Raw genomic sequence first — 15,476 nt, 5'->3', positions numbered from 1 at the left:
GCGGCTTGAGCCGGCCCCGGGGAGATGCTGGCGCCCGGCAAGGAAAGCTGAGAAAAAGCGGCCTCACTGCAGCTTTCGGCATTTCCCATCTTCTTATCCACTCTGCAGCAACGTCATCCTAAGGAATTAAGATGCAGCCGGCCTGAAAGCTTGATCTGGAGATCTGGATTTGGGGTGGCCCGGAGGTGGCCGAGGGGGACGCTGCCTTGCAGGGAGCTGGTGGCAACCGAAGCTTCGGCTCCAGCGGGACCGAGCTCAAAACCCACCAGGAGAGAGGAAGGGCCGAGCTAGAACTGACCTGAACAAGCCAAGGACGTGTAAGACCTTGCTTCCCCGGGCTTTTTGCTCCTGGGGTTAGTCGAAATTAGTATTTTCCACTCCGACAAGCTTTCCCCTGCCTGCGCTGGCTACTTTTCCCCTCGAGGGTTCCCCTACAAGCAGCCTCCATGTCCCCGTTGCATCCGGTGTCTCCTGCTTCGGGAGGTCGGACGCGGCCCCCAGCCCTGCACCCGCATCCCGGGGAGAGGGCGGGCACCCGTGCCAGGGCCCGCGGTGCCGTGCTCACTCGCCGCTCCAGCCCCCCCGCGCGTCCCGCGATGGCCGAGAGCTGCGCAGCGCCGCCGTGGCCGGGGGACGGCTGCCGGGGCTGGCCGGGCCCTGCTGCCCCACCAAGGCCACCGAGGAGCATGTTGGCAGGCGTGAAGGAGGACCTGTACCACCCCAGGCTGCCGACCATCCGCCACATGGACATGGCCGCGTCCAAGCTCCCGGATGGACACGCCAGAACCAGCACGCTCTGCACCCGAGGTAACGCCGCTGAGCAGCGGCCGGGGGCCACCCATGGGTGGCAGCTCACCGAAGCCTGCAGAACCCCTACAGGCATGGCTGGAGACTGGTGTCCTGGTCTCCAGCAGAGCCCAAGCTGCTCTGGCAGCTCCTAGCTGGATCAGAGTTGTCCCTTCGCCCATCCCACCTCGCTCCCTTGGGCAATCAGCACCCAGGCATGGCTTATTGCCTCCCTCCTCCCCGTCGTCACCCGTATCTTCCAGCCTCCCCCAACCAAAGCTGCTCCCCAATTAGCAGGAGAGAGGTGTCGTTAGCACGTGGAAGAGCTTTGGTTTCTGCCAGGGCTTGGGGACACTCGGGTGGCCCGGCTGCGCTGCAGGGGCTGGGGTGGCACAGCCAGCCGGGCACCCTGGGGTGCCGGGAGCTGTGCCGGAGGCCCCGGTTCCTCCTTGAGCATCGCGGCCCGTCTCTCCGTTCTCTGCAGAGGACTTCGACAGAGCCTCCTTCGCCCTGCCGGGGCCACCCTGCCCACGTCCCCCCGGCCTGGTGAGCAGAGAACGGCCCCCGGCCACCAGCCCCCCGCGACGGGCACCCGGCGGGACCCCGTCTCCTTAGCTTGTCCCACCGCAGCGCTCGGGGATCAGCCCCAATGTTGAATAAAGCTGCGGTTTTAATAAAACACCCCGTTGCAACAGGCCTTGCGGCAGCACCTTCCCAGCAGGGTTTCCCGGGACTTCCCAGGCCGCAGCAAGGCGAGCCGTAGCGCAGCACTGGCAGCGGGATTAGCTCCATTCCCGGGGCCGCTGATGGATTTGCTGGCTCCCATCTGCATCCTAACACTCCAATCTGTCCCTCCTCCTCCTCCTCCTCCTCCCCTGCTTTAATCGGTTACTACTGAGGAGCGTGTTGCCAAATCTGGAGCGTTTTCACTGCGATTTCTCCGTGATTTTCCCCAGGCAGGAGCATGGAGCCGGCTCCGTGCAGGAGGGAACGGGGCAAAGCTGCTGGCTGCTGCTGGGCGAAGGTCCCCAAAAGAGCGGACAGCCGGCCTGGGGGGTGCCAACGTCGCTATTCCAGCGGCCGGCACCTCCGTAGCGCTCCCCATCCCTGGGGCGCCCCACGTGCGACGAAGAGGGTCGAATCATCAGCTCTGCTCTGCACCTGGGGAAACTGAGGCACGGAGCTGGGAAGCAGCTTGCCGGGCTGCTCCAGGAGGGCAGAGCGGGGCGGATGAGCCGGATCTCCCAAATCGCACCCCGGCTCTCCACCTACTCGGCTACCTGGGAGAAGCCGATGGAAACGCATCCTCTCTCGGCGCAGGGATTGCCGGAACGGGGCCCGCTGCTTGCCGTGAGGGATGGGGTCGGCAGCGTGGCACCGGGGGCACCCGGCCGCAAGGGGGAAGAGTGGCCCAGCTACACGCAGGCGGTGGACGACTGGTCCCGCTTCGTCTCGCCGTCTGCAGAATTCGGGCTGCCCGGCGCGGGTATGAACGGTCGGCCGGGGTGCGGGGGCAGCCGCGTGGGGAAGGGGGAGCCGCAGGGCCCGGCCGCCGGTCACGCGCTGGCCTGCTACACCAGTCGCTCACCTTCGCTTTATTAAAATTCAAAGCCGTCACGGCCAACAGACAGCAAGGTGGCAGGCACAGAGTGAACCTAACCAATGCGAGCCTGAAGATGGCTCAGACAGCATGAAATCCCCCGTGCGTCTGAGACTGTTCACTCTGAAGCGGAGTGATGACTGTTTCCGTTAGCCACTGATTGTAATGGCAGAGATATGGCTCAGCAGGGCTTGCTGCGCTGTCCCAAGCCCTGCTCCCCCTGGCTCCCATTGCCCAGCCTCAGCTCTCCCCTCCTTCCCATCCCTGGCATTCCGGCTAGTGAAGCTGCTCCCTGCCTGAGCAGGAATCGGCAGCAAACGGATCCCTGCGGGTCCTGAGGACGGAGCGAAACGTGGGCATCGTGGTGGGTGCCGACGCTCTCCCGCTCCCTCCCGGCAGGCCCCAGGTGCAGCCGCTACGCAGACCAGTCCCGTTGCCTCTGGCAAGACGCCGGCCTGCGCGGATACGGCCAGAAGCCTCTCCTGAAGAGCAGCTTGTAGGTGGCCCCAGGCGGCCGTCGCGGCCCCGCTGGCCCCGTCCCCATGCCGCCGCCGCCGCCGCCGCTCAGGCTTTTTCCCCCCCTCTTGCTTTGCAGCGACGTGTTCAGGAGCTTCGGGACGGCATACAGGTGAGCACGGCGGCGCCCGGGCGGCACGGGGCGGGCGGCGGACACGGAGGGCCGCGCCGGATGGGAAGCGCGTGGGATTCGCCACGGGGGAGACGGCAAGAGAAAAGCTTCTGCCCAAGCCACCCTCGCGCCAGCGCTGCAGCTGCCGCCAGCACGGCGCCGTCACCGTCACCGCCTGGGGAAGGGGAACAGGGACACGGCGATCTGCCCCGGGGCAGCCATGTGTGGCTTCCTCCAGAGCTCCTGCCTGGTGGGACCGGCCTGACGGTCCGAGATGCTCCAGGAAATGACCAGCTTGGTCCCCAAAACCTCGGCAAAAGAGCTCGCGAGAGAGCGACGCCGAGCCTGGCGTCAGCCCGCGAAACGCCACTCCAAGCCCCTCGGCACCCGGCCCGGCCGCATCCCACACCTCCGCACGGCAGCCAGCGGGATGACGGGCTCCGGTGGGAGCTGCCGAGCAGCCGTGCCGACCCAGAGCCGGTGGCACCACCGTCCCGAACCCGCTCTTGCCCTCCCCGTGGGCAGCGCCGGGCAGCCGGTGGTGGAGGAGTTTGCAGCAGGGAAGTCGCTCCTCGGGATGAATCCAAGCCCGTCGGGGGGTTTCCGGGCCCTTTGCCAAGCGGCAAGGAGCCCCCGGGCTGGGGGAGCAGCGGGAAGGGGAAACGCCGGACGCTGACGCTTTCCGGCCTCGCGGCGGGGAGGGGGGCTGCGCCGCGGCGGTAGGGCTCCGGCGCGGCAGAGGCACCTCCGGACTCCCCGTTTCCACCCTCCTCGGGATTGGCCGGGCCCCGCAACCGCCCCGTCCGCTTGCCTCCGCAGCCGCTCGCGCTACCTCCGGCCCTGGCGCTAGGCACCAGCAAGGGCCATCGTGCCGGGGGGCCACCCGAGGGCCCGGCGGCAGCGACGCGCGGCCCTTCCTCGCCGGCAATAAAAGCAAAACCTCCTTGCAAAAAGACGAGCGAGCCTAACGCGGCTCGTGCCCGGGAAAGCCCGGAAAGCAGGGCACAGGGGGGCTGTAGCATAATGCCTCGAAAACCCTGGATTGCCAGGAGAAACACCCCGCTGAGGGATGAAAGCCGTCACGGGCCAGATCGGAGCGGCAGCCGGACAACCCGTGCGCTAGCTCCTCGGCAGCTTCGCTCCTGAGATGGGAGCTGCGTTAAATTGGCTTATCGCACCCGGCGCAATATTAATCGACGCCGGCCTCTTAATCTGGCCTAACGCCCGCTGCTCTCAGAGGCCCGGCCTGGCCCCCCACGCGCGGGGCATTACCGCATGCAAGGGGGCTCTGCAGCTCCCCAGGGAGCGGGGTCCGGCACCCAGCCCAGGTCCTGCTGCCCGTCTGCAAGGCAAGTTGAGCGAAGGGGGGGCCCTGAGAAGCAATACTCACCCGAGACAGGCGGGCGAGGGTGCTTCTTCTCCTTCAACAACACAGATTGCCCCAGACAGCGTAGGTCCCGAGTGGCGGCCAGCGCGCTGCAGCCACAGGAGGGGTGCAGGGAGAAGCCCGGTGCCACCTGTGGCCCTTCTCCGCTCTTCCCTTCCAAGCGGCGTGGCCAGAAGAAGCCTGGTCCACGCTCTGGATGCTGCCCACGTCCTACCTAAAAAGGCAATTCTGCTTGAAAGGTCAAGTGACAATGGCACAAAAGACAAGGGACCCTCGTCCTTGGAGACAGTTTTACATGGACGTTTGCAGGCTCAGGCTCGTGAAACCCTTTAACAACGGGTTCAACAGAAACAGCATCTGTTGATAGCTAAACCTACATCTCCTCCGAGTGCTTTCACACCAGGTACACCCCATCTTCGAGCCAGACCTGCCTACAAAGGTCTTTGGCTTATTTCTGCAAGCAATGTCCAGGGAGCCCCCCAGGGAGGAGGCGAGGGGAGGAAGGAGAAGGCCTGGCTCCTCAGATGGGCGATGCTACCAGCACTTTGGGCACATTTGCTGGAGCCTCACTGCATGGGGCAGGCAGCAGAGCTACTTTCCATCCACTTGTGCTTTCTTTCCATTTGCATCCCTAGGTTTTAAGTTCATGGGATAAGGGAGGAGGGACTATCCATGATGCCCACACAGAAAACACTGTTAAGTCTCCATATCAAACCTCAAGCAGTTGCTAGGCTAGGAAAGGTCTTTTGGAAGGGCAACCAGTTGTTAAGTGGCTCTTAAGTGTAAGAGGAGGCATTTCTGTGGTAGGCTTCACCCAGGGTCCTGAACTCCAAAGCTTTCCCAGCCAGTGACACAGCCAGGTTTTCCACCTTCAAAGCAACCAGCCGAGGAGGACACGCACCACTGATGGGGAAAGCGGGGCCCAGACCTGCAAATGGGCAATGCCAGTGTCACAGATAGAGTCCTCCGTCAATGCCTGCTGTGGGGCGAGAGCAACAGTGATAGGAGCAGTGCTCCTGGGGCAGAGGTGAGCTCAACTTCATCATCAGCTGGGGCAAAGCTGCTTCTCCTCCGACCTTTCCTAATCCTCCCCCCAGTTAGACTCTAACCGAGGCTTAACACTTTGGTGCATGCCCAGATTCTACAGCTTTACCATGATTTAGTGAAATCAAAGACAAGCAAGTAAAAGCCTGTGCAAAGCACCAGTGGTTTCCACGAATTTTGGTTGCCTGCCCTGAAGATACAGAATATTTCCTGAACGCTGAACCCACAAAGTTCAAACAGTGATGCCATTGAGGACTATTAAATGCAGTTTAAATGCTCATCTTCCCATGGAAATCATCTAGCAGAGAATAAGGAAGTAGGATAGCTGGGAAAAGCATTGCCCTTCAGCCACCGGGCACGATCCCAAACACTGCCTGGGGCGGCCCAAATGTCTTCCTTGGAGATACAGCACAGCTAGGAGGAGAGGAGTCCTGTCCCAGTGACGGATCCAGCTGCCCACTATCAACTCTGATCTGACGTGGGTGGGGGTTGGAGAAGTTCACTTTATCTGGAGGTCTCCAACCAACCCAGTGCATCAGGCTACTCTGCTGCGCTCATGGGATGGGGGTCTGCAGAAACACTCCTGCAAAGCAGTAGCAGCCAGGAATGTAATCGGGGTCCTTGGAGCGCAACATGCATCAGCTTCTATCACTGAACCACGCAGCCGTTTCTGGCCAGAAGCCTTTGGCACTAAGCTTCCCTCCAGAAAAAGAGCTGTCCCATCTTTAGCAAGGGGCAAACCACATCTCCGGCTCTTCCTGCTGTTGGTTTCTGCTGCTGGATGCCTGCCCACTCCCCGTGTCTGGACTCTCAGGCACCAGACAGGTGAGCCATCATTTCTCCACTGAAACAGTTCAGAGGAAAAAAAAAAAAGAAAAATCAAGCAGAGCCAGACGGAGTCACAAAAACAGCCAGGGCAGGCAATGCCCTGCACGCTGCCTCCACTCTAGAAATCTTACACACCCACAGGAAGGTATAAATAACTATAAATTTATTAGTAAAGCAAAACCATTTGACACTCACACAGAAGAGCGGGATGTGTTAATACAATATATATACACACATACATGGAGTATCGTCTTAGAAACACACGGAGAGCAGTGTTAAAGGCACTGCAAGCCACACGAACCTCATCATCCTTGGCTACAACTTCCCACGGCCCCGGGAACTCGGCCAGAGCCACAACCACAGGTTACGAGGAGCCCCTGGGAACCTCACTGGGGCTGCAGCAAGGTCTCCATCTCAACAAGGCTCCCCAGCCCCGGTAATCACTCAGGTCCACCACTCAGCGACATTGAGAGACAAGACCGCAGTGCCTCAGGGTACAACTCCAACCTGAGGTCCTGCTCTCTCGCCGAGTGCCCCAGGGACACTGTGAGAGCAGCTTCTTCATGTCCAGAAAGCGCTCGGAGATGGCTGCCAAAGAAGTGCTGCAGAAGAAGCACAGTGCCTCGCAGCTTGCAAGAGAAGCTGTGCTTGCCAAAGTCCCGACGTAGAGCCGTAGCCCCCCAAATCTTGCTTGCCTGTCATTATTGCATCTCAGTGTTATGTATGCGTGTGCAGGAACCTTCCCGCAGGGTAACTCACCACCCAGCAGAGAGAGTCACGCTCTGAAGAACAATGACGTACAGGTTTTTTGCTTCGTTAGTTAACACCCAGGCTCTGGTTGCAGCCCGGACTTGACGGTAAATACCCAAAGAAAGTGTAGAAAGTGCTCTCCTCCCTCCTAACAGTGCAAGGCCAGACTTGAGTGCCAGGAGACAGTCCCAAACCACTGTCAGAGGATGCTTTCCCCCTCACCCCCCACTCCAATACATGGACCCCAAGATGACAGCACATGCATCTTTCCACCCCAATTGCAGGGGTCACATTTGCTCTCCAGAGTGCTCCTGGGGCAGCCAGGGCATACCTGCAGTCCCAGGGGTTTCCACACCATGGTTAAAATCAGTTTAGCCATCTGCGTGATCTGCTGAGCAGCTCCGCAGGCATTCCCAGGGGGATCCAAGAGTCAAACTGCAGCCCAGGCAGCTCCATGACTTCTCCCCAGGAACACCTGACAGCCCTACACTGACTTAATCCCTCATCTTGGGGATGTGGCAATGGAAATGGCAACTCCAGCCCTGGTGCCTGTTTCGTACTGCTCTGCTCTGACTCCTACTCCAAAGCGATGGGACACTTGCTCAGACTAACTTGCCAGGACTAGCTGTACTACAGACACAACCCAATAAAGCCAAGACTGCCAGGCCACAGGGGCGTTCCTAGCACCACACAAGCCCAACAAGACGGGGGGGCCTCATGGGGGGATGGACCCAAAACACCCACTGGATTCCAGTGAGATTCACAGTCCCAAACACCCAACTTCATTATCAGCGGTTCCCGCATCACCTGGGACCAGCCTCAGCCTGAGAGAGGAATCCGAGGGGAAGGAGAGGGGGAAAAGATCTCACAGAGACAAGCAATCAGAATGGAAAAGGGATGAAAACAAAGCATTGCTTACAAAGAAGAATCCAACAAAGGGCAAAGAAGCCTAGAAGCTCTTACAAAAGTATAATCAAAATAACTGTGGAGGGGAAGGAGTCAAGACACAGATAAAGGCATCCTGCAGGTAGGGTAAGGGGAGGAGAAGGTTGATGAAAATCCCCAAGTATCCCCCTTCTTCCTGGGAGCAAGCACAGAGCAGCCAGAGGGCAGGATGCATCTCCTGAACAGTCTCTAAACAGCCTTTGGCCAACCTAACCCACTCCCCTCTTGCCTTCCTAAAGGTGTCTTATGTTCAAACTGCCTGCTTCCCGTGTGCGAAAGCCAGAAGAGAAGAGCCCATCAGAAGGGACTATTCCCTACTCCAGCCCTAGAGGGCATCTCCAAACAGCTTGGCAACCAGGTCTTGAAGACACCCATGGGCACAGAGTTCCTCAGCACTCGCTAAGGGCTGATACAATACAAGCTCCAACGTGGTGACTCTGTTAGGTACTACGGGTCGATGAGTAACACGTGAAGCCACGTAGAGGCAGCATAAAGAAGCCTGCAAGTCTCTTGAAAGAAACATCAGAAGTGAAGTGCAACGCAGGTACAGATTAGAAACACGTTTTACTCCAAAGAGGCTTTGGCCACAACTGCTCTTTGGTTTGAAAAGGAAATACAAACAGTTAACAGGGAGCCCTTTGCAGTGTGACACCCAGGGGACGTCTGTCCCCCCAAGCCGGCCCCTGCCTCCCCACCCAGAGCTGCTCTCCTGACGCTCGCATGCCTCATGCTATTTTCATCACTTCTCCCCCCACATTAAAAGAACAAACGAGTCCCAAAGGCACAGCAACGGAGACCAACCTGCTCCCCCAGCCCAACCGTACGAAATGGAGCTGCTTATAACTAAACAATCTCCTTATAAAAATATAATCAAGGCTATCAGTGGCCGTTCAGTAAGGCCTGCTCCACACAGGCCAGGTTCATAACCCGCCAGCAAAAGACGCAGGAACATTCACCTGCTAACACTGAGGTCTAACGGCAAAAGCCATCCCCTGTTCCACCACAGACTTTCACTGGATTCAGGCTCTTGTAGGGCAGCAAAAAAACCAAGGAGACCAAGTCACCATGGGCCCGCAGCCAGTCCTACCCAAAGCAGATTTAACATGGCATGAAGGTGCTTTCAAACATCAAGGCTTAAAAAGAAATGAAGGAGATATGCAGGAAGCACCTAGATAAAGGTGACCAGGTCTTCCGATGAGATGGCAGGAGAGGCCCAGCTGCATGAAGCATAATGAGGTCTGCGAGTGCTTGGTGCCCCTACACAGCCTGGTCTTTACCTAGGTGCCTACTCACAGGCACCAGGTTTGAAAACATGGATCTGCAGACTTGTCCCCTCAGAGCTCTCTACAGCATCTCCTCTCGCCCGAGCACAGCCCCTCACGTGCGCAGACCTGACCGCATTCTCCGCTTGGCGTACTACACCGTTTCCACGTGCTGAACAGGGAGCCGGGGCTCCTTTCTGTCCCTCTAAGGGCTTTCCATGCTCATGCAGCAGCTGAGCAACCCAGAGCAAAGCACATCGCAGAGCTGCGTCCGGGACCCACCACTAGCCTCAGATCGCAGCAGAGAGGCCAGAGCAGCCCCGTTCCCTCCTCCGCCCTGAACACCAGACTGCCAAAATCAGAAAGTGAGGCTCCTTTTTCCAATGACTTTGCCAAGCCACCGAGGCAGAGAGAAACTGCAGAATCACTCAGGTCCCCAGGGAGAGGAGACAGTAGGGTACAGCCATTCGGTGTCCGCGTTAGTGATTTCTCCAAACCTCTCCTCTAGCCAGCAGCTGACTCGGAAGGAAGCACAGCCACAGAGCCTCTCAGGCCAGCAGGCTCCGTTTCACCTTCTCCTACCACGAAAGTGAGCCTCCCCTCTCTGCCTCCTCCCAGCTCTGGGTCCTGAACCCGCGACTAACCCTGCAGCCGGGCAGAAAGCTGCCAGCGCCATGCTCAAGCAGTCAGCCTGAACGCCTCGCTCGGCAGGACCTGTCTCCAGCCAAGCACAACACTTGCGTCGGGCTGCTTTGGGCAAGAGCAGAGAGTTAACCGCAGCTCGAGGAAGCGCTGACGCCAGACGGGAACAGAACAAGGGTTCACGTGGGTGCTGCATTTCTAAACTGGCTGCGAAACCATGGAGATGACAGATCGTGTGCTCCCAGCTAATGAGCGGACACCTAAGCAAACAAACCTCCGCTGGGAAGGCAGGAGGAAGGACCCGTTTCTCGGGCAAGGTAGTCCCCTGTCTTGCCTATCTCCCCACTTGAGAAGGGCTAGATCACTGGAAGTACACAGGTATATCTGCCTGCACAGCCGCCTTCCTTATCTCGAGGGTGTGGTGTTTACTACACAACAGCCTGTTGTTTGCCATTTGACCACTTTAAGGAGTCTAAAGCATAACACTCAGCCAGCACACCCGCACCTACCAGGCAGCGCTTCCACTACCAGCATGAGCCCGGAGAGGACTCAGAGAGAGATCTTCACCTTCATATAATTTTAAAGATGCGTTTGTTAACTCACGAGCCAGTTCAGAAGTGCTGGTTATTCCCAGCAAATCTCCAAGGAACGAGCACAGACCAGCAGACGGAGGGGTTTTAGAGCTGAAGAGAGGCCAGCTGCACAAGGTGACTGCACTTTGACAGCATGGGCTTTAGTTCCCCAGCTCTGAACCTAAACTTCAACCAGGGAGGCCTCCAGCACCACCAAGCCCAGCCCTTCTGCAAAGACAGTATTAGCTTTTCTCGTTTTCAATTCATTTTTACTCCTATAGTTAAGCATACACCAAACTCACTATATATTAAACATCAAAAGCCAGCTACCTAGAACTGGAGGGGTCTTTAAAAATCCAGGTTATCACATCTCTCTTTTCTTTTTTAAAAGATCCAGTATGACATCAAAGTTAAACTATACAGGATTTTTTTAATGAATATTAACAAAATGCTTTTAAAAAAAGCAAAAAATGGAAAAAGAAATGCAGACAGAAAAACTTGGTAGGAAGTTCTACATCTTTGAGGCAGCATGAAGTAAGATGAGCATCAGTCCCTCCTCCTTGGGCAGCAGAGAGCAAGGTTTATTTTAAACTCCTTAAAGCCGCACATGAAGAAGCCTCAGCCCCGGGGTCAGACTTGTCACTGAACTGTCCCAGCCCGCTGCGGAAATGCACTGTTCCTCCTGACAGTGCTGGAAATGGAGACAAAAAGCCTTCCTCTGTCTTTCAGATTAGCGTCTGCTACAAGCAAAGCGGGCACAGGCCAACGCTCTGCAAGGTTAATCTGTCTATATTTGCTGGGGACATTTATTAAACTTGTCCTCATCGCCTGGGCAGCACACGGGCAGTTTATTAGCTACTGCTCAGTAAAACAGCTAGCCAGAACACTCCTAACTCAAACGAGGGCCAGTGAAGATGGAGAAGGGAAGGACGGTGGGCAACCTAGTAAGTGCTCCTTCAACCTTGAAGGCACCTAACTGGCACACAAAAGGCTCTTGGTCATGAGAAGACAGCAAAACCCTGCAGAGGAAAACACCTGAGGCTGCATCAATCTTGCTAAGGGGAAATTTATTTTTAAGTGATGTTTACAGGAACTGTGCAAAACCTGAAAAATACAGAAGAGATAAAGAAAGAATAGAGGGGTAAAAAAGGGACTCCCATTAGAGGGGGAAAAATACGTTCCTCCTTTACCTCCTGCTAACCTTCCCCTTTCCATGGAGCTGACCCCATAGGCCAGGAAGGATTCTTCCCTACTCACTCTGGACAGAACTATTTTGCTCCCAGCAAGTCAGACATCAAGCCCCAGGCACACAGCGTGGGTTACAGTTGAAGATGGCCAAGCTCATTTCTGAAGCTGTAGGTTATTAGTAGTGTTTGCCTCACCCGTTAGTGTTCAGCTGCTAAGATGTCCCTTTGCTTGACCCCAGCCCTTGGAGGTACACTAATGGCCCAAGCAGTACAAGGAGGGAAGGGGCTTGGAGGTAAGTCTTCAGAGAGCTAGGTCCCTCAAGGAGCAGACTGCAAACCCCAGGCTCTTGGCCAGAAGTACAGCGCGGAGACTCCCCTCGCCACACTCTCAGGGAGCGCGCAGTGCTTGTTACTCTTCCCCGTGCTGCTGAGCAGGGACGGGCAGGCTTGCTCGAAACCCTCGCAGAGTGTTACAGCCAGTGACCGCAAAAGCAGCAATGCCAAAGTGCATTTTGGACCTGTGCAGCCCCATGGCTTTTCCCTTCCTACACTCTAGAAAGAGGGAGAGCAGGGGAGGTCAGGGCAGTCAATCAATGCTACCGATCTGAAACAGTCCTCTTGAGTCACTCAATTGAACTTGGACTAACCAAGCCGGGAGATCCCAGCCGTGGAAACTTTCTACTCTGTCGCTGAGCAGCACACCCAGGGAGAAGGACGGGCTGGCTCTCCCTTGTTCCCAAGCACTCTCCAAGAGGAGAGTTACCCAGCTCTCTCCACTGACCTTACTGGACAGGACAGGGGAAAGAAGCTGCACGTGAAGGACTGCCATCCACAGAGGACAGCTGAGCAGAGACCTGACAGCTCCTGGCACTGGAACTGCAGATACAGTGTGAACTACAGCTCAGGAGACACCAGGCAACTACAGGCATCATTTCCTCTCCCCACAGCCCTCCTTTCCTCTCCACCCCCGTCAAGCTTTTCACATCATCCATCACCCTTGGAATATAGGTGGCACATCAACCACAGAGGCCAGAGGAAAGTTCACCCGACTGCCTGCCCTACCTCCCCTTTCCCCCACGATTCCCTGGAGGCCATCTACAACCGAGGAGAGGGAAGGGGAGGCCGAGGCTCAGGAGCGTCACATGCAAGCTGAAAGCCGCCGAGGGGCGGGAGGCTCACGGCAAGCAGGCAGCCACCTGGTAGGCGCCCTCGGCCGTGTGCTGGACGCTGTGCTCCTGCAGCAGGCCCAAGTCCAGGAACCGTTCTCCACACCACATGCACTTGTACTGCTGCTCCCGGGCGTGCACGCTGTGGTGCTTGTTGAGGTGCTCGCGCTGCTTGAAGGCCTTCTCACACGAGGGGCACTTGTAGGGCTTCTCGCCCGTATGCACGCGCCGGTGGCGCTGCAGGTCCGAGGCATACTTGAACCGCTTTTCACAGTCGGGGCACTTGAGGGGCTTCTCACGGGCTGGGTCGCAGCGGTGCTGCACAAACTCGGAGGAGGAGAAGAAACGTCTCTCACAAAGCGTGCACTTGAGCGGCTTCTCGGCGCAGTGGGCCAGCTGGTGCTTCTGCAGGGCCGAGGCCCGCTTGTAGGACTTGTTGCACACTGCGCACTTGAAGGGCCGCTCTGCGTTCTGCACGCACTTGTGCCGCAGCAGCTCCGAGGACTGGTTGAAGCCCTTCTGGCACACGTTGCACTTGAAGAGGTTTTCTATGCCGTGCACGTGCTGGTGGTACACCAAGTGCGAGGGCTGCACAAAGCCCTTCTCGCACAGGTTGCACTTGAAGGGCTCCTCGGCCTTGTGTGTGCGGCGATGGCGCATGAGCGCATATTGCTGCTTGAAGCTCATCTGGCAGAGGTCACACTTGAAGGGCCGCTCCTCGCTGTGCGTGCGCTCGTGCTGCCGCAGGTCCGAGGGGCGCTTGAAGGCCTTCTGGCACTCGCCGCAGCGGAAGGGCCGTTCCCCGCTGGGCGTGCAGGGGTGCTGCAGCAGCTCCGACGACTCCTTGAAGTGCAGCTCGCAGACATTGCACTTGAAGAGGTGCTCCCCCGAGTGCGCGTACATGTGGCGCACCAGGTGCGAGCGGTGCTTGAAGGTCTTCTCGCACACCGTGCACTTGTAGGGCCGCTCCGAGCTGTGCGTCCGCTTATGGTGCACCAGGTGGGATGACTGGCTGAAGCTCTTGTCGCACAGCGTGCACTTGTACGGCTTCTCTCCCGTGTGGATGCGCTCATGGCGGGAGAGCTCTGAGAGGTGCTTGAAGGTCTTCTGACAGATGGAGCAGCTGTAGGGCTTCTCTGAGGGGTCAAGAGGCTGCGAGTGCTCTGCCTCGGGAGGCTTGTAGGTCTTCTCGCAGATAGAGCACTTCATGGCATTGCCATTGTGGACGTTGTGGTGCTGCGCCAGCGAAGTGAGGAGAGAAAAGCCCATCTTGCACACGCCGCACACAAAAGGCTTCTGCTCCACCTGGATGCACTGGTGTTCAAGGAGGTCAGTGGCCTGGTGGAAGATCTTCAGACACTGGGTGCACTGGAAAGAGCGGTCATGGCCTGGCAAGCACTGGTGCTCATGGGGGTTGGACAAGTGAGCGAGGTCATGGCCACACACCCCGCATTTGTGGGAGGGCTCTCCAGCCTGGATCGGAGCGTGCTGGTGGTGCTGCAGACTGGGGTCCGGCTGGAGCAGGATGCCGTAGACAGCGCAGCCCAAGGGGTTCTCAGCAGTGCTCGGCGGGATGGAGTGCTCTGGAAGGGTGGCAGCCCCAGTATGGTGCTGCTGCGGTGGTGGCGGCGGCGGCTGCTGTGGTTGCTGCTGTTGCTGCTGCCAGCTTTCTGACATGCTTGGGAAAAAAAAACGGGGTTTTAGCAGTGACAGCTTCAGCTTCTTGGTTGAAAAGGTTCTAGTAAAAATAAAAATCAAAAGTATCCAAGATCCTGATTCTCTGTAGCTGATCCGGAAATCGAGGATAGGAAATCCAGCCCGCAGCCAGGATCTTGGGAGGCAAGGAGGAGACAGAGATGCCACAGGCTCTTCCTTAGATCAGAGAAGTTCTTTGTGGACCAGGTATTGGGTTTGGCTTTTTTTTTTTCTTCTTTTTTTTGGACAAGGGAAAAGGAAGGCAGGAACAAGTGTCTTGAAGACAAGAGGAGGCCCTTCTCCGTACTGGCTGTGACGGGCTCACACCTGGGAAGGGCGAGGAACGCAGTCCAAGGGACAGCTCTCTCTGCAAGGAAGAAGACAGCTCACGTCAATTCTCAGAGGAAAGCCAGGCAGCTCCCTAGTGCATCCCCTACCCCATGGCTCACTTTGAAAACTCTCCTACACTCCTGTAAAGTTACCCCAAAGCCCAGCGTGGGGGAGCTAACCAGAACTGGCGCACCACATGCTGCTGCCGGAACAACCTGGGAAAAGCTGTGCCCAGCAGCAGAAAGGCACAGGAGACTCCCCAAGCTCCCGGTCAGGCCTGGAGTGCAGGGAACCGTATGTATCCTGTAGCTGTTGGCCACTAGCCCCTCAACCCTGCTCGGGGCACAGGCTGAGAACCATCGACAGCTCCTCCTTGAGCACTCAGAGAGGCACAGACCAGACTTATTAAAGCAAGATTCAGTTCTTGGTCAAGAAGGATTTCTATTAGAGCAGCCTGGCTTAGGGATAGCAGCAGGAGCAGGTTAGTTACAAGATGCACTCAGCCTTTTAGATTCTTTCATGTAAGCCTTTTCCAAAAAGCACGCAAGGTATGGTCTAACTAAAAGGCTTCCCTCTGGAAGCTCCCAATCATCTGCCAGAGCAACTTGAACAGGATAAACACATTTACTAGAGTCTCTGCAGCACGGGCTAAAG

General features: G+C 57.4%; 2 protein-coding genes across 2 annotated transcripts; one reads left to right on the top strand and one right to left on the bottom strand.

The window, feature by feature from the left end:
• The first annotated feature begins 596 nt into the window (after positions 1–596).
• Positions 597–2,886, top strand: SPMIP8 (sperm microtubule inner protein 8). Its single transcript, XM_067302839.1, has 4 exons — positions 597–807; positions 1,271–1,332; positions 2,107–2,272; positions 2,786–2,886. The coding sequence occupies exons 1-4, from the start codon at positions 597–599 to the stop codon at positions 2,884–2,886; spliced, it is 540 nt and encodes a 179-aa protein (XP_067158940.1).
• Positions 2,887–6,419: 3,533 nt separating this feature from the next.
• On the bottom strand, positions 6,420–14,852 carry ZNF319 (zinc finger protein 319). The gene has a single exon (XM_067302734.1). The coding sequence runs from the start codon at positions 14,472–14,474 to the stop codon at positions 12,807–12,809; it is 1,668 nt and encodes a 555-aa protein (XP_067158835.1). The 5' UTR covers positions 14,475–14,852; the 3' UTR covers positions 6,420–12,806.
• Between the last annotated feature and the right edge of the window lie 624 nt (positions 14,853–15,476).

This window comes from Apteryx mantelli, chromosome 10 (assembly GCF_036417845.1).
Source record: "Apteryx mantelli isolate bAptMan1 chromosome 10, bAptMan1.hap1, whole genome shotgun sequence".
In the NCBI taxonomy this organism is placed as follows: Eukaryota; Metazoa; Chordata; class Aves; order Apterygiformes; family Apterygidae; genus Apteryx; species Apteryx mantelli.
This window is presented reverse-complemented; position numbering and strand designations above follow the sequence as displayed.